A 27393-nucleotide genomic window follows, 5' to 3' on the forward strand; every position below is an offset into this window, starting at 1 on the left:
TAAGAGGTATCCACAAGTTAACAGATTTTTAATTATAATCTTTTTATCCAAGTTACATACATCAACAATGGAAAAGAAGGAGAGTTTCTACTTCATAGGCATTTCGGTCTGTGATAATTCTCTTCTCTGGCTCCCTAGAATATTTCAATAGGAACAAACACACCAACCACTTTCATACAGAGAAAAAAAGCATCCCTCTCAACAAAATGCAGGCTATCCACACAGAGACAGAAACATCCTAGTCACATACCAAGAAACTCGGATACACGGGGCCTAGTGCTCAACAAACAACGCAGTTATTTCTCATTGCATTTACTTGTTCATATATTTTTGATTCAAACACACTCATTCACAGTGGAAAATACTTTGGACGAATGGGTAACACTTGGCTAAGAAAGGTCTGGCAAAAGGCTCTTGTAATTGCACTTTGAATGCCTTCGTGACTCACAACAGGGAGAATCATTCCTCAATAAAACTTTCTTATGAAAAAACAAAACAAAAGAACAGCAATGGAATTCTTTTATGGGGAAATCTTTCATTAGGAGGATAAACTTCCCCTCCCCCAAATCACTGTGCTCATTCAACCTCCTTTTGTATACTTGCTACAATGTATTAGTAACTCACTATTTTGCCACCATTTGGTGACTACTAAATTAAAACATCATAGCTACATGTTAAAATTGCACATTTTAATAAACTAAACCGGCCATTCTAAGAGGCTGAATGGACACCTGGGCAACAAAGTTCAGTGATTCAGTTGCATCCTGCTCCTACCCCAAATACCCTCAAACTATTTTAACTTCCACTTGACTAGATGAGTGTTGATGTTGCTTGTATGGCCAAATTCAAAATTTCCCGATCCACTTAAGAGCCCCAATGAATAACGAGGTGCTGCTTTAAGATATACTGGACAAACACATTTAGTTTCAAGAAAAGCACTACTGATTTCTTTGTTCTCGAAATTCTTATTTAAAACAAAACAACAGGTCAGGATTTTCCCCAAATGAATCAACAACAGTCCCTGGGAATGTGCATGGTAAGAGTTCCATGTAAATTAACATAAAAATATTGGCTAATAAAAATCTGACAAGACAATCTCTCAATTTTATCATTTCATTAGAGACAGAAGTATGGAAGTCCAAATATGGCTGTGAGTTAACTACCAGATCTTGCAAATAGCAAATAGGAATTAGTTTGAATCTTTCCTGCAAATGAAGTAATGTGTCACTTTTTTCCAGGCAATTATGGGTGAAGATGATTATTTCGTGAAGATTTTAGAGAACACACAAGCACATGCACACACACACATGCATACACACACACACACACACACACACACACACACACACACACACACACACACACACACACCAGAAGTCACAATATGGTGTGAAAATGCCTATGGTAATCTAAGCTTAAAATATGAATACAGACTAAAAGCAGACCAACATAAACACAGTACTGTTCATCCCAAAGTAGTAAATGATGTGTATGGGGCCACGTGAGCAAATGAGTGAAAGAGAAAGAGAGAGAGAAAGATTGCCTTGCCCTATTCCATTCCTACTTTTTTTTTTCTTAAACATTTCAGTTCTGTGAAGATAAAAAGAACATGGGATTTAAAATGTTTCAACTTAATAACTAATAATTCTAAACAGGAGATGAAGTAGTGTGGTACTAGAATTTCAACTCAATGTTTAACGAAGATGTTTCAAAAAGAATGAGTTAAACTCTAGTTTCAACCTAAGAGGCATGTAGAAGATATCCTTCACATTTCAACCTCTACTGTTCAGAACTACAAAAGTCTAGTAAGAGTGCTCAAGCTCCCTTGAACTTCTTATCATATTTGTAAAGAACTGCAAGCCCAAAGTATTTTGTTCTACCAAGAATATTTGAACATTCCATAAATATCTATGCATGCACGCACATGCGCACATATGCACATGCACACACACACACACACAGCCCACAGACACATGCATACACAGGAGGTTTCAGAAGTAAGTGTAGTGAACAGCAGCATCAAGTTCTTTGTGTTACACTTGATCACGGAGGCGGGCAAGTCTCTGTGATAGTTCATCCTGGAAGAGGCAAATTTTCAAGTCACTAAGTCTCATGATTCTTATAGACATAAAACCACACACACATCGCAAATAGCTCACATTTTAAATAATATTTAAAACTGTGTGTCCAAAATGACTATAATGTATTTGTAAGGTCAACATTAAAGTTTTATAACTTTATCCAGTGCTTAGCACAGTGCCTGGCACATAGGAGGTGCTTAAATAAATGTTGATTGACTTGTTTATTAATAAATGCTTGTTGAATGATACTTTAAGATGGAACTACTATCCTAGGGTCCATGGACTCCCAAGGAGTTCTTGGAGAGAATTCAGGAGGGGGAGAGGGTCTACAAACTTGGATGGGGAAAAAAAAATTACATCTTTATTTTAATAGAATTGGTTTCCTTTGTAATCATATATATTTGGTTTTATGTATTTAAAAACATTATTTGGAGAAGAGGTCCACAGGCTTCACCAGTCTGCCTAAGGGAACCATGACACAAAAAAGGTTAAAAACTCCTGCTTAAGAGAACTTTTATAAAGGTTAGAGAAATTTGTTAACAGGCCAGATGCAGCTACACCATTAGCAACAAATTCAATCTAGATTTCAAATGTACATGCAAATGAAGCATGGGAGGACTTTGGAAAGGAGACAAAGGCCCGCTTTACTTAACTGTCACATGACACCACACTGATGAAAATGAAATACATGCATTTCTACATTTCCTAAAGGCCTTAAGCAATATCATTCAAGCTGGATTCAATCACGCTACAATCCAGTATTTATTTACCTGTTCTGTTGAAGCAACACTTGTACCAACAGAACCTGTCTGACCTTGTGGGAGCTCCATGTTGAGATCAAGGCTGTAATTATAAAAAACAAACAAACAAACAAACAAACAAACAAACAGAATCAGGCTTATAAGAACACTGAATTATGTTAAGCTCTAAGTAATCATTTAGATATGGTCTCAAATGCAAATACAAATGCTCCATCCTGATTTTTATGCAATTTACCATTTTCATGAAAACAGAAAAATCATAGAAATATTCTCCGAGGATAGTTTTACCTGACTCTTGATTTAATTTTAACGCTATTAAAATAGAGTCCTGGCTCATACTTACCCGGCTTCATCTGCCATTTCTTGAAGGAGCATATCTACTTGGTTCTAGAAGAAAAAAAAGATTGCTTTTTCAGTAGTATTTATGACTGTTTCTTTATTCTAGTCATATCTACCTTTAAGGTGGACTGTCATCTATAATTTTCAAAGCAAGCCTTCCATTTAGAAAGCATTATTTAACTTTTGCCACCAGGGGGAGCTATATCATTTCAGTATATCATTTCCCTTAATGGTAATTTGAGAAACCTTAAAATACGACTATACAAGCAACCTTGACTACATTTTGACATCTTATTTTAAATAATATCTTGTTTTCTGAGTTATATCTTTTACTAAAATCAATTTTTCTGGAACAAGGAATTTTTAGAACTGTGTTGCAACTTGATTGTAAAACATGAGTTCTACTTAAAAAATGAAATTGGTGGTATCCATTTTTACTGCCAATTGGTTCAAGTATCACATTAACTTTTAATATACAGAAGAATAAAATTAAAATGAGTGTCAAAACATTTACCAAATATATGAATTTTCAGCAAACAGGTGTTTTTTAGTTGAATTAATCACCCATCAACAATTTTGTATTAAATTTAAGACCATTAGAATCTTAGAGTGGGAGAAAAGGGACCTTAGAGGATCTTCTAGTTTAGCCTCAATTCATAGATAAGGGAACTGTGGCCCACCGAAGTTAAATCACTTGTCCAGGATCACAAAGGAAGGGACAGAGTTAGGATACAGAGTTGAAAAACATTTCTAAAAGATAAAATGAGTTTACTTTCCCGTCCAGTCTACTGGACATAATTCAATCTCTCTAGTGACATGGGATCCTGTGGAATCTTAGGGTCTTCCTTTTTGTGAAATGTTGCAGCTGGAAGGGGCCTGAGACATCAGCTAAGACTAACCCTCCCTCTCTCATTTTATTATTTTGTTTGTTTGTTTTTAATTTTTAATTTACTTTGAATCATCAACAATCACTTCCATAAGCTTTTGAATTTAAAATTTTTCTCCCCCTCCCTCCCCAAGATAGCACACAATCTGATATAGGCTATAGATATATATTCCTATTAAACATATTTTTACATTAGTGATGTTGTAGGTAAGAATTAGAACCAATAGGAGGAACCACCAGAAAGAGGAAACAAAACACAACAGAAGGAAAAAAAAGAGCAAATAGTATGCTTCAATCTGCATTCAAACTCCATATTCTTTCTTTGGATGTGGATAGCATTTTCCATCATGCTCCCTCTCATTTTAAAGATGAACAAAGAGGCCCAGAGAGGAAAAGTGTCTTGCCCAAGAACATACGATGAGTTAGAAGTAGAGACGGGACTAGAACTCTTGACTTCCAGTTCAATACCCTGTCGACTACACCATACTGTGCTGCCCCCTCTGAAAAGGAATTGTGATTTTATTATATGCATGGATGGATACAAGACAAAAGGTTGATGGGAGTACCCTGTATTTTTATTTAAAAAGAACCCCTAAACATAAACCTTGCTTCTTAAGTATTTGCTTCTTTTTGATAAAAGCAGAATGCAGAGAAAAATAATTCCAATTGAGGGTATCCAGTTTTACTCCTCTATTATTTCAGCATAATTATTTTTAAAAAGGCAATTTTTGTTTAAAAATAAAGAAAACATTTCTCTATTTGGATATTCTGAACTCACAACATTTTGTTTGTGGTTCACCTACAGGCAAATTGATTTGCAAGATTCTATTTCTTTGATGTGGCTGCTCTTTATCCAAGCAATTGGACTAGAAACAGTATTAGAAACAGTATGAATTTTCTGAACCAGAATCAAGCCTGTAATTGACTATACATTCATGTCTCAGTTCAGCAGCCTATAAGCACTTATTAAGTGTCAGTTATGTGCCAGACACTACGCTAAGTGCTAGGGATACAAAGAATGGGAAAAGACAGTCCCTTCCCTCAAGGAGCTCACAGTCTAAGCGAACAAACACAATGCCAACAACTATGCAGGACTGAGCTATATACAGGGTAAAATGGAAATAATCAAGAGAGGCAAGGCGCTAACATTAAGAGAGATTGGGAAAGGCTCCTTGCACAAGTGAGATTTTAGCTAGGACTTGAAGGAAGCCAGAGAAGCTAGGAGATTCAGATGATGAGGTAGAGCATTCCAGGTAGGGGGAACAGCCAAAGAAAATGCCTGGAGCTGAGTCTTACGTACCGGAAAGAGGCCAAAGTCACTGGATTGCAGAATAAGTGGGCGTAGGCTGAGTGAGATGGGGGTTGAAAGTTTAAGAAGACTGGAAAGGTGGGAGGACGAGGGTTATGAAGGGTTTGTGGAGGATGACACCTTGTTTGCATGCCTGGGTGACTTGGAGGACAGTGGTACCCTCAATACTAATGGGGAAGTTAGGAAGAAGGGAGGGTTTGGGGTCTAGAAGGTAATGTCTGCAAGGGTAATTGTGTTCAAAAGGACAAGGTGGGTATCCGAGAGGGCCTGATTTTGCAGCTGACTTCCCAGCATATTTGTCGTTCTGCTTACTTGGGGAGTTGCTAGTGTTGTAGTGCTGCTCATAGTATCTTCCATCTGTTGTGTTTGAACATCTAATGTTTCAAACTGGTGTTCAAATTTATCCATTAAGGCAGATATCTATAAACAGAGAGAGAGAGATGATCAAGGGGAAAACACATGAACTAGAAATATAATTAAAATATTAAAGAATTAAATTCTTTACCTTCTCAAGGTTCATGCTCCTCAATGTAGCATCCATAGACTTAACTACACCTGCCATTGATTTAGTTACCTATTAACAGAATAAGAAACAACGAGTTCACCAATCCACAGTGGAACCAGTCATCCAATTCTGCAAAGGTTCCTCTAATGACTTAGGTTACAGAGAAGTTTACCTCATTTTAAATTTACAGATTGAGGACTCTGTATTTTATCCTAGAAATAGGAGGGAACTACTGAAGATTTTTACATGAGGGAGTGATTTGTGGTTTGGGAATATGGATTAGAAAGGGGACACAAACCAAGGAGATCAGTTAAGGAGGATATATTGCAATAGTCCACACTGGTAAACGATGAAAACCTCAATTAGGTTTAGGGCCATCTGAGTGGAGAGAGGAGGATAGATGTGAGAGATGTAGAACAGTGATGTCAAACTCAAAAAGAAACAGGGGGGATTAAACCATACATAAGGATCCCTGCAGGCTGCACATTGAATTAGAAAACCACTTACTAACATTATGTACATTTTTTATTTATTTTGTTAAATATTTCCCAATTACATTTGAATCTGATTTGGTTCCTTGGGGGCTATATGTCTGACACCGCTGCTCTATGTCACATTCAATCTCATCACGAAATTTTCCAAACCTTTGCTGCTTGACCCCTGCACATTGCATACCATTACCAGTTCCTTCTTGCCCCCTACCTCACTCCTTTTGCTACAAATTTGCCTTTAGTACATTCTGGTCCCTTACCCCAATGACCCCACGGAAGGGCATTTTTTGTTGCCTTTGAACACATAATGAAATCACTTGATTTGCCTCTCCAAGAGCAGCCTATGAACCATCCTCTCATTTAGCTGCAACTTCCTTGTCTCTTCTGGCTCCATTTATAGCAAGAATGTCAGAACCGATATGACTCAGTTCCTGCAGTATTAGTTCAAATGAATTGGACAAGGCTTTTTTTTGGGGGGGGGGGGGGGAAAGGTAGGAAAATGGAAGGGGGAAGGGCCAGGACTTACTTCATTAATGTGAGGAAATTTAGAGTTACATGGGGTCCCTGAGAACTTAAAACAGCTTGCCCAAGGTTACACAGCCAGTCTGTTGCAGACAAGACTTAAATGGAGGTGTCTCTGACTCCAAAGCTGGCTCTATTCACTGTGACATGTTGTTTTCTGCTCCTATCTCAGAGTATCAGTACTTCAATACAGGGTGTTCCAAAGGCCTAAGTATAACTTAAACCTCTTTTTTTTTTTTAAATGACTGGGAAGTACACACACTTTTGGAACCCACACGCATAAGACTGTCTAAAAACCCTGTGATTCTTGAGACCCTCTCAGACCTCCTCTCTGCCACTTTGTTGCCTTCCCTGCGCAAGCAGCCATTTTCTGTTTTTGTGAGTTGCCATGGCAAAAGAATTCATCACAGTGGCCAGCTTGTCTCTCTATACTTATCGAAACTGGTCCTTGCAAAAGCAATACATTGCCAGGACTATGAGAGAAATATTAACAATAACAAGTACGAAATAGTATTCCAATAGTAGCCCTTAATTTCCAGTTTTCTTCCCTTCCACTTATTTTTGAGGAAAGAAAAACTAGAGGTTATAATGATACAAAACTGGATATTCTCAAAGTAACAGAATCTGGTTACAGTGTGAAAATAAAGAAGCCAGGTAGTGCTAAAAGGAAAATGATTTTGCATCTCCAAACTTCTAACTGGGTTAGGAATTGTCCACCAAGAGTTTTCAGCATCTTCCCAATACTGACAGTGCGGTACCCTCACTCAGAGAGCAGATTGCTTACCTTGCCCATCGTCACAGCTGTCTGAACTCTAGCTGCTACAGCATCTACCCGAGCACTCATTCTCAAGAAATTAATTGCTTGGTTTTTCTGGCGGATTGCATTTTCAGCATGTATTCGTGCAACTTCTGTATTGCCCTTCTGAATGGCCTATTTAAAAATTATAAAAAGGTGACTATGGGAAAGTTAAGGCACATATAACAAAATACACACGTTAAGAACAGAAACTGTTGTTCAGTCATTTTCCAGTCATGTTCGACTCTGTGACCCCATTTGGGGTTTTCTTGCCAGTTCATTTTACAGATGAGGAAACTGGCAAACAGGGTTTAGTGACTTGCCTGGAGTCACACAGATAGTAAGTAACTAAAGCCAGGTTTGAACTCAGGTCTTTCTGACTCCAGGCTTGGCACTCTATCCACTATGCCACCTTGCTGCCCATGAAGAGAGAACTATCTAAAATCGGTACAGAATCTGTATTTAAAAATAAGCTGCTTTAAAGGTTAGCAACCTTTGACTAAAATTGTCAACTGCTAGAGAATAAGAGAAAAATACTGTGATGCAGGCAAAGAGCACCAGCCTTGGGAGTCTGGAGACTTGGTCTTGAGTCTCAACACTTTTTGTACGACCAGTCACTTAATTTTACTAAGGCTCAATTTTCCTTAACTATAATAGAGAGGAAATACTTGTAATATGTGTACCTCCACTGGGTTGATGGGAAGAAAGTACTTTGGGAATATTAAAGCATTTCAGAACTCATCATCCTAAACTGCTGGTCTTGTGGTTATTAAGCTCCACTTAAAGCAGCCTATATACTTATCTAAAATGACAAAGAAAAAGACTTTAAAAGAAATCCCTAACTACCACTAATACTCTCACCTCTTCCTGATTGTACAATCAGTGTTCCCAGTCAGAGCTGGGTATTAGTGAGTTCCCAGGTTGATGAAGGCCCCTGGAAGCAGGGAGGGCTTTAGCAGCAGGAGCTGCTGCTCCAATAGCCCCAGGCTCCCTGAGGTGGAAGCCAGGAAGCTATCTCTCCTATTTCACAATCCTATCAGGGAAGATGGCATGCTGAGAGCAACCAGAGAATCCTGGAAAGAAACAGCCGGAGGTCTTAGAGCATGCAGAGACCACAGAATGCAGAAGTTGTCATTCTGGACAAACTGCAAGAAGGTAATCACATAATCTCAAATTTGTAAGGGACCAAGGTATGAAGGAAAGGACCCAGAAATTCTAGGTTTAAATCTAACCTCTGATACTTACTACTCACTACCTGGCAAGTTTCCCAAATGTAAAATGATGCTGTTAAAATAGATGATTTCGAAGATTCTTTCCAGCCTGAAACCTATCAGCCTAGGATCTAAGCCAGGGGTGGGGAACCTGAGGCCTCGAGGCCACATATATCTCTGCTTGAAGCCCCCTAGTGAAGAAGAAGCCATGATTTCAGAGACCAACTGTTCCACTTCAGGATAGTTCCAATGCAAGAAATTTTTCCTGACATCTGGCCCAAAGTAGCTTCTTTGCGTCCATCATGCACCTGCTGCTACCTGGTTCTGCCCTCTAAAGCCAAGCAGAACAAGGCTAATCCCTCTTTCACATGATAGTCCTTCAAAATACTTGAACACAGTTGCCATGTTCCCACTAGTCTGTCTCTTCTCTCAACACCCCGTTTCTACAAATGATTCATGTATGACATCATCACAAGGCTCTTCATCATCCTGGTTATTTATTCTCCTTTAGCCTTCTCCAGATTCTCCAGATCAATGTCCTCCTGAAAACAGGCCCACGACTGACCACAATACTCTAGACATGGTCTGAAGAAAGGGCAATTGCTTTCCTAGTTCTCAGCTTTATACTTCTCTCCATGCTGCCTAAGATTTCATTAGCTTTTTTTGCCTGCCAAATTATACTGTGATACATATAGTACTGAAACACATGCTAGAGGTAGAGAACAGAGGAAATGGGGGGCAAAGCCATGTTTAATATCAGATGAGTAGGAGGAGATGACAGAACAGCAATACAGCACCCTAGACATAGACCTAGGCCTCTGAGTGAACAGCCTACTCCAGAGAGGAATTCAACTGCAGACAAAGACCTAGACTACACTTCACTGTTCTATTGTCACCGGACCTATGGTCTGGCATAATGGAAATTTCCTAGTTCATTTCAATGAAACACTAGTGTAAGCCCTTTGGTTCAATCACAGGAACACACACACACACACACACACACACACACAGTCACTCACATATCCGGTAGGACTTTCCATGCTTATCCTCTGACCAAAAGGTAAACTTGTTTCTTGTTTTGTTTTCTTTGAAAGAACAAAATCCTAACTCAACAATGGTATGTGGAAAATGTGCTTCAAATTCACCACTCTGCAAAGTTTTCCTTTTCTAAATTTGATTTTCCTACCATCATCCCAGTTAAGAGGACAGTTCTGATACATTCAGAGTGGCTTATTCTCCAACCTAAGGTATGTGTAATTGTTTAATATCACCTATACAAACAACTGAGCACAGCTAACACTGGATTAGTTACGGATGGTGCCAAAAGGGTAATATCTAGTGCATTCATTTTGTTTTGTTGCCTTCTTTTTTTTTTTTTCTGGTGAGGCATTCGGGGTTAAGTGACTTGCCCAGGGTCACACAGCTAGTAAGTGTTATGTGTCTGAGTCCGGATTTGAACTCAGGTCCTCCTGACTCCAAGGCCAGCGCTCTATCCATTGCACCACCTAACTGCCCCTCTAGTGCACTCATTTCGAAGAGTTATAACATAATGACTAGTAAAGAATACCAAGAAAAGCCCAGGCCAGATATCTTAGATAAAGTAGGTTGTTTTCAAATGTAATCAAATATATTAACTGTGGTATTTAAGAAGTATAGAAGGCCAGGGAAGAAATGGATACTTGCATAAAATAGTTGTCTATGTCTTTCAGAAAAGATATTAACCTCAGAACTGACACAATTTTATAACAGCAAGAGTCCTTCATCAATAGAAGTAGTCAAAGAACATGAAGTTTTTAAAAAATGTTGTTTGTTTTTACATAGTATTCATGTTCAAATATACGTCTCCCCATTTCCTCTATACCATGGGAGTCATCCTTCATAAGAAGGAGTAAAAAAGACAAAACTCACCAATGTGTCAACTGGGCCTGGCAGTATACACAATCTTCCACACCCATAGTCCCCCAAGCTCTTCCTAGAAGAGGAGGCCCATTTTCTCTTCTTTGGAGCCAAATATGATGACTATAACTGCCCAGCATTCCACTCTTTTCCTCTTCTTGTTGTTCTTGCCATTTACCATGATATAGTAGTCACTGCGTACAGTTTTCCTGGCTCTGCTTATCTCACTTCACATTGGTTCACAGAAGTCTGCCCATGTTTCTTTGCATTCCTTATATTTGCTGTTTTTTATGGTGCAATAATATTCCATTCATTCACATGCTATAATTTGTTCAGTCATCTCCCAACTGGTCAGCATCTACTTAGTCTCCTGCTCTTTGCTACTAAAAAAGTGCTGCTATAAGTATTTTAGTTTATGCTCTCTTTCTTTCTCTTTTTGCTATTCTGTCTTTGGAGCATATGCCAACCCATGGGATCTCTTGGTCCAAGAATATAGCTGTTTTAGTCACTTTCTTAGCTTCACATCTCTTTCTAGAACTGCTGAACCACTTTACAACTCCACTATGTATGCTTATCTCTCCACAACTCACCCCTTAAATACTGACTACTACCATCTTCTATCATCTTGCCCAAGCTGTTGGGTGGTTAGTCAAAATTTGAGAGTTTTTAATCTGCATTTTAATTATTATGAATAGTTTTCAAAAGAAGACTGGAAAACAATGACTTCAAGAAAACATGCTATAAATCACAAATAGTAAGAGAAATGCACATTTCATCAACCAAAGTTTCACCTCACAACATGGAAATTGGCAGAAACACAAAGCTACAGGAACAATCAATGTTGGAATATCTACAAGAAGAAAGGCATGCTGATAAACTGTTGGAGGAGTAGTGAAGTATTCTAACCATTTGGTTTTCATTTGAAATCACCAAAGAAAAGGGCTAATAAATGCAAAAACATTTGTAGGAACACTCTGTAGAATCAAAAAAAAAATGGAAACAAAGTAGATGTTCATCAATTTGGGAACAGCTAGAAGAAACTATGGTATAATGCTAGTTACATTACAGTAAGAGATGAGGAGTATGAAGAATTCAGAGAAACATGGGCAGAGTTGCATGAACTGATGATGTAGAACAAGGAAAGCACAACCAAGAGAGAACATATAGTGACTACAAAAACTCAGTCATTAAAAGGGAGCTGGATAACGGGAAAAAAACAAACCAAAAACCAAAAACCAGTGAAGGTCCCAAAAAAGAGATGAGTCACAAAGCTCCTCCTTCATAGCAGAGAGGTCAAAATATCATATTCACTGTCACATGTAGTCTCTTTATTACCTGTTTTAGCTTATTTGTTTTTCTTTCTAACAAGGTAAGTTCAATCTAGATGGGGGGAGGTAGGAAATGACTGATGAAAAGACAACAAGCATCAATAATGTTCCCATGACATTTGTTTCATAATTCATAGGAGCCATACGTGTAAAATTTAAAAATTACACTCACCTTTTTAATCTTGGTCTTTTCAGCTTTTTCTTCTTTATCACATTTTTTGGCATTCCTATTAAGCTCTTTTGCAGCAAACTTCAGGTTAAACAGGTGTTCTAAAACATATATATTAAGGCTCTTAAAAAAAGGCATTGCTCCCAGGAGGCCAGCCAGGCAAAGGAGGAATAGGAGAAAAGGAAATTTCCTGGTCCCTGCCCTGAACTGCATGCATGTGCATTACCAAATGCAAGCCCAGAGAAATCACTTCAAAGAATTGTGGATGTGATGACCTTGCCATTTAAAATGTGCCAATTACATAAGGCAGATACATGTTAGTGTGGTGTTTAAAATGAAGTGCGAAACAAAAAGCAGGAAAAAAGGGCACATTTCTTAGTTTTAATTCCAGAATAGGAAAGGTTTTGTTTTTTAAAGGAAATAATGATTTTTAATACTATGAAATTTTATTTTCTCCCTTTTCACACTCAAAAGACAGGCAATATACTTTTGGTTTTCCAAGAAAGAACAAATTTATCTTCTGGTAAAGACTATAAACTTCCTATTCAATTAGGTATTTTCAATTCAACTCTCCCTAGGAATAAATACTTCATTTTGGGAAGATGTATTAACCATTTCAAGATATAAAGACACAAGTGCACTACAGAAGTTATCTCAGTTTGTTAGAGCAAAGCTATCCTAAGATTTTTGGTTAAATGCTCATCATTAACTGAATGGCAGACCACTTAGTAACTCATGATAAAACTTCACTCAAATTAATATATATTAATAATCCACAGGAGTTTGATTAAGTCTTTTATTCAATTCAACTAACATTTATTAAGCAGCATTTATTAATACACAAGGTATTACACCAGTCCCTGAGGATATAAAGTTAAAACACAGAAACATGTCATAGGAAGGGAACCTCTGAGGACATCTAGTCTAAGCCACGCTAAAACAAAATCCTCCCCCTCTCACAGCATGCCTAATAGGTCTGCAACCAGCCTCAATTTATGCAGAGCTTCATACTCCTTATGCTAATCTTAGAGAACCATGCTACATCCACTTTTCTGCATTTTGTTGTGAGTTTCTCATTCCTCTTGGGCCAAGTTGTCCTGTTGAATTTCAGTCTACAAGATCCTATCTTATTTTATTTCTGAACTCAAGTTGTAGAGACCTTGCTAACCTGTATTGGTAAAGAGAGTTTTCTCATTCAGGAGCTTCCTATATCAATGAAATCACAGATCCAGGCCCTAGATGGTATAATGGCTGGAGTGCTGGGCCCAGACTCAGGAAGACCCGAGTTCAAATTTGGCCCCTGACATGCTAGCTGTGGGACCTGCACATGTCACTTAATCTGTCTGCCTCAGTTTTCTCATCTGTAAAGTGGGAATAGTAAGAGCACCTACCTCCCAAGGTTCTTGTGAGGATCAAATAATATTTGTAAAGGGCTTAGCACAATGCATGGCACATAGCAGGTACTTAATAAATGCCTCTTTCCTTCCTTTCTGCCTACCCTGATTCCTACAACCTAGAGTGAATGTCAGCCTATGCCCAATTTTCCTCTCCTCTATCACAAATTCTGAGATGGAAATGTCACTTTTCCCCAAAGTTCCTATCCTTCCCAGCTCAGCAGCAACCTTCACTGGTTCCTCTACTGATTTGAAGAGTGCAAGGCAAGCCAAGAAATTATCAACTACTCTTCTTTTGGCATGGAGATTGCTCCAGAGGTCTAGATAATTCAAGTCATCCATCGATACTATTTCATGCCCCTGTGCCAGGCATGTGATTTATTTCATGAACTCTTTACCCACCTCTTCTTTCAGGCTACGCATTCAGTACCAGATGTGTCAAATTTTCAGCAGAGTGTGGAACCAGATTAAATTGTAACTGGGAAATGTTTAACAAAATAAATAAAAATACGGTACAACCTAGACAATGTTAGTTTGTGGAGTTCTGAGTCAATATGCATCTATAGGGATCTGTTTCTATATGAGTATGATACCATTGGTCTACAGTATGTGGCTGATAAACACATCTAAATATTCTTCCCTTCAAGTTTCTAAATTTTCTCATCTTCGTAGGGCTACTATGATTTCCTCCCTTACCATTCACCTATTCTGTTCCTCTTAAGTAAAGTGTGCCCTTCCAGAACCAGACTCCAGGTAGAGGTTCCATCACATCAAATCTCGGTAATACCCATAAGGTCAAATTTTCTTTTCAGTGTTAGGATCTCTAGTTCACCTTACAGATGAACAACACTGGGAAATAAAGAGTTTAAGTGATTTGTTCAAGGTCACCAAGCTAGTCAAGAGCAAAGATGGGGATGGAAAATAGGTCTCTGAACTTCTAGGTCAATGTTTCTTTTCACTATCACTGTTTCGGAAAGAAAATTTTGCTATGGAAAGCAGAAGGTATATTAACACCTTGTCCCTAGCTACCAAAAACAACTGAATCTATATATGAGGAGAATGTTAACAAGTGGCATCAAGTTGCCATTTAAATACTTGAACTAAATCTCTTTTAAAATGGTCCATAATCATCATTTAACAACTATTGCGCAAATATTTTTAATGACCATTTTAGACTACAGCCCCAAGTCAATGCCTCATTACAGCACAGAGGTGACTCCCTTCTTCTCAAATGGTATAACAGGACCTGCTTTGATGCCAGAAGTAACAGAGTGAATCTCTCAAGAGTCAAATCTTGGAATCTGTAAGCTTTAGGCAATGATTTCAACTACCATCCGTTTCACACAGTAGAGAAACAGTCAGATCAAAGTCACAACGCATTCCAACCTATCAGGAGATGTTTCTCCTCATTCCATCATTCCCCACTGATCTTTTTTCTAATTTATAGCCAAGATACACTTAAGAATGGGAATACCCTCTTTGGCAGGATATGTAAGACCTGGAGTTCTTCCCTTTTTAAATTCCTCAAGGTTTTATTCTGTCCCAAGATTTGCACAACTTTGTTGAACAGGTATCCAACAATGTCCAACCTGGACATACCCAATCTATTACTTTTTATCTTAAAATCCTTCATTCAAAAGGCATAGAGCTATTTGTATCCTTTCAAAAGAACTAAAATGTTTACATAATTGTGCAAACTAATAGCAATGCAAATATACGTATTTTTTTTTATTGAATACCTACATGCAAGGTATTATATAACAAGTGGGTTTCCCTCACTTTGACCAAATTAGGTATTTATGTGAAGGAAGTTGATTATTAATTGACTGTGTTGAAAATTCAAGGGGGCCTACCTGCACAGGGTGCTGAAAAGTGAAAAGTAAGCCAATTCTTCGGTGTTTGTTTTTCAACAGTAGCCCTATGATCAGATAATCCATTTATTAGCATAATCAGATTATTGCTAAGGTCCTGTCTGCAGGAGGGGAGTCATTTTCTCTTTTGAGTGCTGGGGTTTTAACAAGCATTTTAATACTTCATGCTCTTGAACAGACTTAGGAATTACAGTTTCAAGGATCATAATGAATCTGGTTTCCAAAGGAATTGACCTTGGCTGGCAGCAAAAACATTCTGACTATTCAAAGTACTTCACAGAATGTAACAATCAATGATTAGCAAAATACAGTATCATGGGAATATCGATTAAATCAAATGCAGCTGGGTCAGGCAGCCAGACTCCATCATTAGAGTCCTTCTTTCTCCTTCACATGGATAAACAATCTGAGCAATCCCAAAGCCAGAACAAACATCACTTTAAGAAAGAAAAATGGTCTAGATGACTCTAACAATTTAAGAAGGGTAATCCTAAATTTACTTAGCCTAGATTTTAAGACTAGGCATCTTGGTGATAAAAGCATTTAGGCAAATAGGAAAATTCCGTCCATTTCTACAAGCCCTGGGTCACTTCAAGAAGGAAAAAGCAACACTGAAACATGTTACAGTCTAAACTCAGGGCTTTTTTGCTGGATTCTCTTGGTCCACTGAAGTCAGCTGTTTACTAAAGTAAGTTTTTCATTAGCAGATGAGGGAGAAGGTTAAACTATTCTGAAGTATGATAAAAGCAGCACAATTTTCCTGAATAGAAAACTAGTCTAGGAGTTAAGAAACCTACAACTAAAAGTTCCAAAATACATAGCAAGAAGAACTAGATAAAAGACACAGGCTTGGTTAACTAGCCCCATTTGGTAGCTGTGAGTTATTGCTATTTTTGGCAGCAGCAAAGTTTGGTTTTTTGTTTTTGCTATGCCATAGTAAGAACTTCTGTGAAGGAAGCTGATTTCAATAGTGTCAGTCATTAGAGAATTCAACCCCATGTGTACAGAAAGTATCTAAGTGTAAAAAGCTAGCTTTCAGTCAGATAGGATTCTTTTGTTTCTGTTTGTGGGCATAAGGTTGATCTCCAGAGAAACATTAGCACTGTAGCTGTCTGGGCTATGCAACTAGTGATGTTTCCCCCCCCTTAGCTGTAGAGTGAAATTCTATTTCTCCAAAGTCATTTTTCTACCAATTCATTGGCTTTCTACTACAGTAACACTTCATTTACTTCCCATTCCCCAGGGAACCAGGTCTTCCACAGAAATGAATTTTCCAGATAACTGAAGCATATCCTTTAAAAGTATCATTTTAAAAAGCCATTTTAAATCAAAGTCTTCCGTGAATATATTCCACTTCCTTCATCCCTTAAAACAGGGTGTACCAAAGTCTGACCTTTGCTTGATACCCCCATGTCATCATTACCACCATCACTTAATTTGCTATGCTGCACTACAGCAATTTTTTTGTCTCTTTCTTTGACGTCAAGCTGTCAGCCGTCCCTATGCCTGCCTTGGTCACTCCTTCTTCTAATGGCAATGTGGTCTGAGAAATCAAATATGCAAGGTTGTTAGAATTGTGTATAAAGTGAAAGTCAATAAGCTCCAAATGGTGGCCTCGGGGCTTTTCTGACAGATTAAAGTACATGGGCATCAAGGCACTGGGTTTTATTATAACAGCTCAGAGGTTTTTTTCTTCCCTTTCTGATTCTCTGACCTTACTCCAACCATAGACTATTAAAGCTAGAAGTCAGGTCAAGACAAGTCAATAAAAGCATTTCCTAAGTGCCAGGCACTGTGCTAAATGCTGGGGATATAAAGAAAGGCAAAACAAAAAAGCAATCCCTATTCTCAAGGAGGTCAGTTTAATGGGGGAGACAATATGCAAACAAGCATGCACAAACAGGCTATAGACAGGGCAGAGGGGTAGTAATTTCTGAGGGAACACATTAGGGTGAAGAAAAGCTTCTTGTAGAAGGGAGAACCGAAGCTGAGATTTGAAGGGAGCCAGGAGGCTGAGATGAGGAGGGAAAGTTCTGGGCCTTAGCGTTTCTAGCCCAACTCTCTTGTTTTACAGATAAGGAACTGAGGCCCAAAGACAGAAACTGCTCAAGGTCCTGTCCTGAATGATTCCAGTTCTCAGAAGTCTGACTACCCTATAAATGGGCTGCTACTGGACCTGCCTGTTAAGAGTTTTTGCTTTCACAGCTGTCATCTCAATGACTTTCAAACTTGTGAGCTAGGCAGGATAAAGAGTTTTAATGACTTGAAACAGAATCTGGACACCCTCATTCTCAGTCAAGTGTTTCTTCTGATACAGGATACAGAATTATCAATGAGTCCCTGGAACTATGCTATCGATCAATTGATAAATTAATAAATTGATAAATAAACTGATTAAATTACCAAATAAATTGATAAATATTTACTAAGCATCTGCTATGTGCCATGCACTGTGCTAAACACAAAAAGAAGCCAAAGACAGTCCCTGCCCTCAAGGAGCTTACAATCTAATGGGAAAGACAAGGTGAAAACAAATATATACAAAGCAAGCTATACACAAGATACACAGGAAATAATTAACAGAGGGAAGGCACTGGAATTAAGAGGGGTTGGGGAAGGCTTCCTGTAGAAGGTGGGATTTTAGTTGAGATTTAATGGTAGCCAGGGAGGTCAGCAGTCACAGCAGAAGAGGGAGAGCAGAGAGAATGCCCAGAACCAAGAGATGGAGTATCTTGTTTACTGAACAGCCAGGAGGCCAGTGTCAGTGGATTCAAGAGTATGTGTCAAAGAGTAAGGGGTAAGAAGACTGGAAAAGTAGGAGGAGGCTAAGTTATGAAGGGCTTTGAATATCAAAAAGCATTTTGTATTTGTTCGTGGAGGCAATAAGGAGCCACTGGAGTTTACTGAGTAGTGACATGACATGATCAGACCTGTGCTTTAGGAAAATAACTTTAGTGGCTGAATGGAGGATGGACTGGAGTGGGGAGAGATTTGAGGCAAGCTGACCCACCAGTAGGCTATTGTAATAATCAAAGCATGAGGTAACAAAGGCCTGTACCAAAGTGATGGTAGCATCAGAGGACAGAAGGGGCCTATTAGAGAGATGTTACAAAGGTGAAATCGACAGGCCTTGGCAATAGCTTGGAAGGGTGGTGGTGGTGGCGAGAGATAGATATCGAGGAGTCCAGGATGACCCCCTAGGCTGTGAGTCTAAGGAACTAGGAGGATGGTGTTATCTTCTACAGTAATAGTGAAGGTATGTGGGGGGAGGGTTTGGGAGAAAAATAATGAGTTCTGTTTTGGATGTATTAAGTTTAGGTATCTACTGGATATCCAGTTTAAGATGTCTGAAAGGCAGTCAGAGATGTGAGATTAGAGAGACCCTGGGGCAGGAGAGACAGATTTGAGAATCATCAGCATAGAGACGGTAAATAAATCCACAGAAGCTGATGAAATCACCAACTGAAGTAGAATAGTGGAAGAAGAGAAGACAGCCCAGGACAGAACCCTGAGGGACACCTATAGTTAGAGGGCACTATCTGGAAGAAGATCCAGCAAAGGAGACAGAGAAAAAGCAGTCAAATAGGTAGGAGAACCAAGAGAGAGAAAATCTAGAAAGAAGAGACTATCAAGGACAGACTGATCAACTGTGTCAGAAACTGCAGAGAAGTCAAGGAGGATAAGGATTGAGAAAAGACCATTGGATTTGGCAACTAAGAGATCATTAGTAACTTTGGAGACAATAGTTTTGATAGAATGATAAGGTCAGGAGTCAGATTGTAGGGGTGAAAAGAAGAGCAAGGGGAAGCAACTAATTGTAGATGACCTTTTTGAGAAGTTTAGCTACAAAGGGCAGGAGACATATAGGACCATAGTTAACAGGGATGGAAGGATCTAGTCAAAGTTTTTTCAGAATATGTTTAATAAGAACATATAAGTAGAGCCTGTATCAGATTGCATGCCATCTTGGGGAGGGGAGGGAGGTGAAGAAAATTTAAAACTCAAAAGCTTATGGAAATGAATGTTGAAAACTAAAAACAAATAATTTAAAAATTTTTTTAAAAAGTTTTTTCAGGATAGAGGAAACAGGGGCATGTTTGTAGGAAGCAGGAAATGAGCCAGTAGAGAGGGAGAAATCGAAAATAAGTGAGATGGGATAACAGAGCAGCAATCCATTGGAGGGCATGGGATGGAATGAGATCACTTGAACAAGGAAAGGGGTTTACCCTTGATAAGGAGTAAGGCCACTTCATCATGTGAGACAAGGGTTAAAGAGTGGAGAAGAGGGAGTTCATGGTGAATAGACTGTTTTCTCTGTAAAATATGAGTCAAGGTTCTCAGCTTGAGAATAGGGGGAAGAGGAGCCATGGGAGGTTTGATGAGAGATGAAAATGTCTGGAAGAGCTGCTGTGGAAAGTGGGATAGTGAATTGATAAGGGAAGTATATGGAGGATTGCCTAGCAGCAGTGAGGGTCCAGTTGAGGTTATATAACATAAATAGGTAGTGGACTCACATCAGAATGGTACCAGAGGAGGCCAAAAACTTGGACTAGCAAGGAACAGAATGCTTCTTTCTCTAAATTGGATTGAGACCCTTTGAGGACAGATCCCCTGCTTTGCTTTGTTGTCTGATGAAGTAGACAGAACTACAGGGGGTACCCCAATGGGGCTATTGGTCTTTAACTTGTTATAAGTTTAGCACATTCCTCAAGTGTAGAAAAGCCCTGCTGGTCAAGTGGCTTTTTAAGTGGAATAGTCAACCTGATTCTTGAAGTGGAATTTCGTTATACTGATTACTCTGCTAGAAAGTTTATTTTCACTTCCCCATTTCTGAATTAGAAAGTGTATTATCGAGTGGAAAGAAATTATGGGAACCCAATAAGGTAAGAATTAACAATCTCTGTGGTCTCCAGTGTCAAAAGAAGGCCTAAGAAATGCTGAATGTCACTGACAGGTCAAAGGAAAGGAGGAGGGAGAAGAAAAAGGAACAGGAAATGGAATGGGGTTCAGAAGAAGTCAATATGGTAGGAAATGGTAGAATGCCTCTTAACAGTTCTCTCCATACAACTCCGTCCCACCAGTTTCCATACAGGTTGCACATACAGGAGTAGGGGAAAGAGGTTTCATGTATACATCTTTACTTCCTTTTTCCTCTTATTTCCTGAAACTGTCTCCCTGTGTGGGTGTGGAGATAAGCTAGAAGTTTAAAGAGAGAGAAGGACTGAAGAGTCATTACTGAACAAAAGAACCATGCTGATATCAGATTTAGGTCAACTATTCTCAGACTCAAATTTTAACTTTCATACTGAATTATTGAGAAATGCTCTGCAAAAGGTGCCAAATAAAGTACCATAAGTATTCCTTACCAATCCACTTAATATTTCTTATAAAATCTGACATCCCACTGGCTAGGCCAAGTATTGATATTATTGCCCCAAACCACATTATTCTAATATGTTTATCTTTCCCTAAAAGTCTCAGCTATTCTGACATTCACTTGGTAGTATTGCTATGTTATTTCAAATGACAAGGTATCATTACAAACACTGTCATTTTCAGCATACTAGTCAATGTTATCATAGATTGCAGTAACATTCTCCCTTAGCTATTTAGGTGACTACAGAATGAGCCAATGGTGCTAGTCTAGGTCTTAGCAGATATTTCTCCTTCCTTCAATTGATCAACAGATATTTATTAAACACTTCTCATTTGTCAGGTCTTTCCAACTCTGAGGCCATTCAGTCAATACTACTCACTCAGCACTTGGTATGACTTCTTATATTGTCACTCTTTACAAAAGTATGTATACTGCCTCCTTAGTTAGATTAGAAGTGCTTTTACAGCAGTGGTGTCAAACTCAAATAGAAATGGATCCCTAGAAAACCACAAATCAACATTACCTATGTTGTATTATATTTTCTTCAAATTTTGTTAAACATTTCCCAATGACATTTTAACCTGGTTTGGTGGGGACCAGCTTAGCCTGACACCTGTTTTACAGCAAGAACCGTCCTCACTCATATTTCCTTCTTTCTACAATGCTTGGCAAATAACACACAGACTCAGATATTTGCTGCTAACAATTAGCTCTGTAACGATGACCGAGACAGAGGACTCTGCTCTAGCTTCCCTCCTAGACTGCAAACCTAAAGTTAACTTGATAGGACAACAATATGGCATCAAAGCAGTTTCTCAAAGGCCTACCCTTCAGGCACCCCACATTTGCTCTAGTCTCTTATCACTGTAGTGAATACTCAAAGACAACACCAAAAGGCTAAAAGCCTCTAGGTACTTTTTACACATATTTCCTTCTGATTCCTTTCAACAGATAGTATATAGTAAAACCCAACTGAAGCAAGTATTCCAAAAATAGTTCTAGCTATCAAAGTTATTTCTATATCACGATGGATGATCCCATTTGAACAGTACTCTGGATTTGGTTACAAATTTTCTAAAAGGTTCTTTCCTGTACAATGTGTGCTTTCTCTGGTCTGTGTCCCTATTAAACTTATCTAGATGGACTGAGATCAAGTAAGACCCGAGACCTTTCTCCAATGTATGTATATATTTAGAGGCAGAAAGGCAATTAAGAGTGGTAAGCTTCAACTCAAGAAGATTTAGGTTCAAATTCCACTTTTGACACTAGCTAGCTATGTGATCTTGGGTTAGCAGCCTGGTCTTAAAAACATTAAAAAAATAATAACAGCTAACATCTACATAGTGCTTAATATGTTCCAGGCAATATTTAGCACTTCCCAATTATTATCTCATGTGGTCCTTAACAACAATTCTGGGAGGTAGGTGCTATTATTCTACCCATTTTACAGATGAAAAACTGGGGGCAAACAGAGGTTAAGTGACTTGCTCCGGGTCACTAAGCTAAGTGTCAGAGGTCAGTTTTGAACTTAGGTCTTCCTGACTCCAGGCTTAGTGGTCTATCCACTGTGCCACCTAGCGGTCCCCTTATAAAACGTGAATCTATATGTCAGCTAACACGAACATTTAAATACACACAGAACAGGATGGCATATAAAACTGAACTTCTGTTATACATATTTTAAACGTATATTAAACTTAATTAGCAGCTAGGTGGCATAGTGCATAGAGTGCTGGGCCCGAGTAAGGAAGATCTGACTTCAAATTCAGCCTCAGGCACTCAGTAGCTGTATGACCCTTGACAAGTATTGTGTTACTCATCTTTCTCAGTTTCTTCAGATCTGTAAAATGGGGAGAATAGTAGCACCTACCTCCCAGAACTGTTGTGAGGACCACATGAGATAATATCTGTAACGGGCTTAGAACAGTGTATGGCACATAATAAATGTCATATAAATGTAGTTATTATATTAAATTTAATACAATAGTAATAAAAACACCCTGCTTGCCTGTCTCCTGTTTTCCTCAGTTTCTTCATCTCTAAAATAGGGACAATAATAGCACGTACCTTGCAGGGTTGTTGTAAGGATCAAATAATATATTTATAAAGGGCTCAGCATAATGGGTGAAAAATAGTAAGTACTATATAAATGTTTATCCCCTTTCCTTCCCTCCTTCTGAACTTCCTTCTATTCTCCTGTATTTTTTTTTAAATCTCTGATGCTCTTTTCCTTTTCTTCTTTTTTTGTACCATTACCATCTACCAATTCTCTCCAACCCTTCCTAAAAAGCTCTCTCTTGTAACTAATAAGTAGAGTCAAATGAAATAAATATCACCTTGGCCAGGTCTATATGAATGTCCTTTTCTGCACTTCTATTCCATCATACTTTGCCAAGAGGTAGGAAGCATGTATTTATCATCAGTCTTCCAAAGCCAAGAGTGGTCTCTGCACTGACAATAGTTTTTGAGTCTTATGATAATGTTTCCTTTATGTTATTATGGTCACTGTACAAATTCTTTTTTTGGTTCAACTCACTTCTGTTTACATAAGTTTGTATAAATCAGTAAACACTTGATCTCTGACTGTCTTGGGCCATCATAACATTTAACATTTATATCATTTGATCTTTACAATAATTCTTATTTACAGATGAGAAAAGTAAGGCTCAGAGAGGTTAAATGATCTGGTCAGGGGCACAAAGCCCACAGCAGAAGCAAGAATTGGACCCAGGTTCTCCTGACTTCAAGTCCAGTCCTTTCTGCACTCTATACCACTTTTTAGTTAACTCCCTGGGACTCATCTAGTACATCACAGATGGGTTTTGATCTGCTTGATGGAACAAATCCTCACACTGAGAATTCCCTACACTGACAAAATCACAGCTCCTTCCTCCATGACACACACTATTTACATAGCAGAGCTGAAGAAATATCACCATGTAACTCACAGCAAGAACAGGGGCAAACTGGAGATCCGGTAAGTGGAAATTGTACTATATAGGCCACCATTCCTTTCCCTTCCAATCATGATAACAATAACAGCTTCACTTCAATTCAGTAGACATTAACTATGTACTTACTAACCTGAAGATACAGTGGTAGGCACTTCTCACAACTTTTGCTCACTTGTGTGACAATGTCAATTATAAGAGGTTTAAACAGATAGATCTGCTTTATGACAACTCACTTTTCCAAAAGCTTTTCAGGAAAATATTGTATAGCACTGAATGGGAGCTATCAGGTTGGCCATAGAATTGCTTCTGCTATTCAAACTGCAAGAAATAACCAAAGACACAAAGCCAGATTTGGGTAAGGAAAGGAATAAGATCGGTGAGTGGATTAGGTGGCTTATATGTATGAGTTTTTTTGGTTCCTAATGGGTTCATAGCATCATTTCCACTTTTTAATTCCTTTACGAGGAAGCACCTACAAACCAAGCAATGTACTCAGAACTGAATTTCAAGATGATTTTTGATTTGTACATTTTGGCATTATCACAAGGTTAAATGTCCTGAGAAGCATATCTTAGTGGATAGAGGGATGGCCTTGGAGTCAGGAAGACCTGGGTGTATATGTCACAGAAAAGCTGCCAATCTGCAAGGATTGAGAAACATTTCCAGGAGTTTCAAAAACCTATGAAATGAGAGTTCTGTACAAAGAAAACAAAATCTCCAAACTGACCTAAATAAAATAGCTACGATAAAAGAAACTTGTAAGCACATTTAATCTTACAAGACACATTCTTTGCATTTCAGAAAGGCAGTAGATTAAAAATATTACTAAAAAATAATCTCAGTTCAAGTTAACCATTTATGAAAGATAGGTCTGAGTCATGTGTTTTTTCCATATGAACCAATTAAAGGGCTCAGATTCAACAGAAAATAACCCAAGGGAAATAATCATTGCCAGATGGTCCGAATCAAGTCAGACTTTCATCCTATTTACCTTAGACACAAAGGAAAGTTAACAAGCCATTTTATATATTCAACTCCTGACAACAGTATTATTAAATCTGAGAGTATTGAGAAACTATACTTTTCCAAAAAATGGAAACCAAAACAGGTGCCTGGCCTAGGAGCAGCAAAATAAAGCTAAAAAAGTCATTTGCATTGACCAATGTGATAAAGCACCCACTGTCATATCTTCCCCATAACTGGGAGGAAAAGGGATACCAAATATCACTACACTTTTCAGAGCTATCCCGGGAAGACCTTTAACATGCCCAGTCACTTTTAAAAGTCCCAGAACTTGAAAGTACACTTTTGAATCATCCACCCTGACTGTAATATGACTTTTTCCTTGCAGTTTCTCATTAACTTAGAGCAGAGGTTTGGTTTGAGTTGGGCCGGTACAGGGCCTGGTGATGTCACCAGTTTCCTTGTCTGATTTCGATTCCACCTCTCACCAATGCCTATCTACCTACAGGTCAATCTCGTTAATTAATGGGGTTAAATGCTGTAGGCCGGATCTAAGAAACAATTTGCAATCGCCTACACTAGATGTTGCCTGGTTTCCCTACAGTGGTAACAAGCCAAGCTAGCTTACTATGTCACCAATTCACCTTGGAAAAAAGTCACTCTGTTTCAGAGGGACAAAATGTCTATTTTTCCCAACTCACTGCCTCGGGCAGTTTAGTTAGGCCACACGGTCTCTCAGATCAAGTGCCAACAAGGAATCGAAACCGAAGTACCCTTTAAGGAATTATCCCAAAGCCCCATGCGTATTCCGGAACGGTTGACAGTGACATACTTGACTTTATTAGACATGGCCTACATAGAGACCCGGGAGGAAAGTTCTGAAGAAACTAATCTCTTTTGCATCTGCACTTTATTTATTTATTTATTTATTTATCTTTTAGGGGGAGGTGTGATCATGGAGGTAAAACCGAGGAACTGTGGCACTCAAAGGAACTCGAAGTCCAAGTTGCTTCATGTGTTTAAAAAAACAACAACAAACTAGACTATTTCCCCCACCGACCGCACGCGGCGTATAGGGGAGGGGAGGGTGGCTGGGCAGAGCACTCTTGGCTTCACTGCCGACCGCAAACAAGGAAAGGGGGTGGTGGGGTGAGGAAAGCCAGTTCCCAAGATACAGATCAGCCGGCCCCGCGTTCCCAAAGCACACCCCAGCCTCGAGTCCTTGGAAGTTTCCCACTGTCCTCCCCCCCTCCCCCCCCCCCCCCCCCGCAATCACTTGATAAACGAGCAGAGACTCTGGGGCCAGTTGGACCAGGGCCCGGAGTCGGAGCCCAGGGGGTGTGGGGGGGGGTTTAGGGGAGGGGGAGAGATCAGGACTCTTCCTGAGCCCGTCCGTCCCGCGACTCCAAAGCGTCTCAGCTCGAGTTCGCTCGATCTCCCTCCGTCCGTCCTTGCCTGCCTACCTAGCTACCTGCGCCGGGGCACAGAGGAAGGCAGAGGCGGCGGCTCCCGGAGAAGGCACTCAGCAGGCGCCGGCGCCGACCCAGACCCAGGAGCGGCCGCGGCCGCAGACTCCCAGTCAGTGCTGGCCCCTACTCGGGCCCCCTCCCGCCCCACCCCCACCTCCCAGCAACCCCGCCCTACCACACCCAGCTCCCAGCTCTGCTCCCTAGGCCGCACCGGCAGAGCCTTCTTCCCTCCACCCTCTCCACACCCGCCCGCTCCAAGGGAAAGGATACTTTCCATGTTCGACATGGTCCAGCCGTTTCTCCTGGGGGTGCTGGTGGGTGGCTGTAAGGCACTGGAGCTGCGCGGGCCGTAGGCTGCAAGTCACCGGAGCTCCAGCGCTTCCACTCGCCTGGAACCAACAGCGCCTCCCGTTTGTTTGGGGAACCCACTTCCGGCTTTGCTGCCGCGCGGGGCGGCGGGTGCAGGCGTCAGGCGCCTGAGGGGCGGGGCCCAAGCGCTCCAACCGTCCCAACCCTCCCAACGGTCCCAACGGTCCCAACGGTCCTGGTCCCAACCGTCCCAACCGCCACAACCGCCAGCTGGGCCGCTCAGGGAGCTACCGACAGGGGCGCCTGGAGCGACCGATAGGTGCACACAGAGCGACCAATAGGGGCGCCCGCGCGCCCCTGCCCCTCCCCCAGCCCTTCCCAAGTTCCTCGAGCCTCTCTCCTTTCTCCCCTCCCCCGCGCCTCGCGCTCTTGCGTTCCCGCCTTCGCCTCATTCGCCGCCCTTGCTGCCCCCGCCCCCAACCTCCCTTGCCGGGCCCCTGCACGCGCCTAGCCTTCGGTTGGGTCGTAGCCTCAGCGGTTACTACTGGTCTCCTTAGACGTTTCGGACCAGTTTCCAGTTCCCTCGCCTTCCGTCACCTTCGCGCCTCGTCCTGTGGCCCCTCCAGATTTGATAGCCTTCTTTCCCCCTCAGTCCAAAAAAGTCATTCGGAAGGAGAAAGGTAGAGCTAGGCTATTTTATGTACTTTATCTTATGTTGACGTAAAATAAAGGCCGGTGGGGGCTAGAGCTGGGTCTTCAGGT

General features: G+C 40.0%; 1 protein-coding gene across 1 annotated transcript; it reads right to left on the reverse strand.

Moving 5' to 3' along the window:
• On the reverse strand, positions 1–26765 carry LOC114026362 (charged multivesicular body protein 1b-2). Its single transcript, XM_027840045.1, has 8 exons — positions 26593–26765; positions 12298–12395; positions 7679–7825; positions 5882–5950; positions 5689–5796; positions 3186–3229; positions 2852–2924; positions 1–2078 (listed from the first exon to the last, which is right to left on the reverse strand). Exons 1-8 carry the CDS (start codon positions 26606–26608, stop codon positions 2034–2036), a joined length of 600 nt encoding a protein of 199 aa, XP_027695846.1. The 5' UTR covers positions 26609–26765; the 3' UTR covers positions 1–2033.
• Between the last annotated feature and the right edge of the window lie 628 nt (positions 26766–27393).

This window comes from Vombatus ursinus, unplaced genomic scaffold, assembly GCF_900497805.2.
Source record: "Vombatus ursinus unplaced genomic scaffold, bare-nosed wombat genome assembly UNPS02004691.1, whole genome shotgun sequence".
NCBI lineage: Eukaryota > Metazoa > Chordata > Mammalia > Diprotodontia > Vombatidae > Vombatus > Vombatus ursinus.

Bases quoted from the DNA above. Each gene is read 5' to 3' on its own strand.
- LOC114026362 (XM_027840045.1), bottom strand. The intron at 7,826-12,297 runs GTGAGTGTAATT...ATTTTTAAATAG, and splicing joins AAAAGACCAAGATTAAAAAG to GCCATTCAGAAGGGCAATAC. The intron at 5,797-5,881 runs GTAAAGAATTTA...CTCTGTTTATAG, and splicing joins GGAGCATGAACCTTGAGAAG to ATATCTGCCTTAATGGATAA.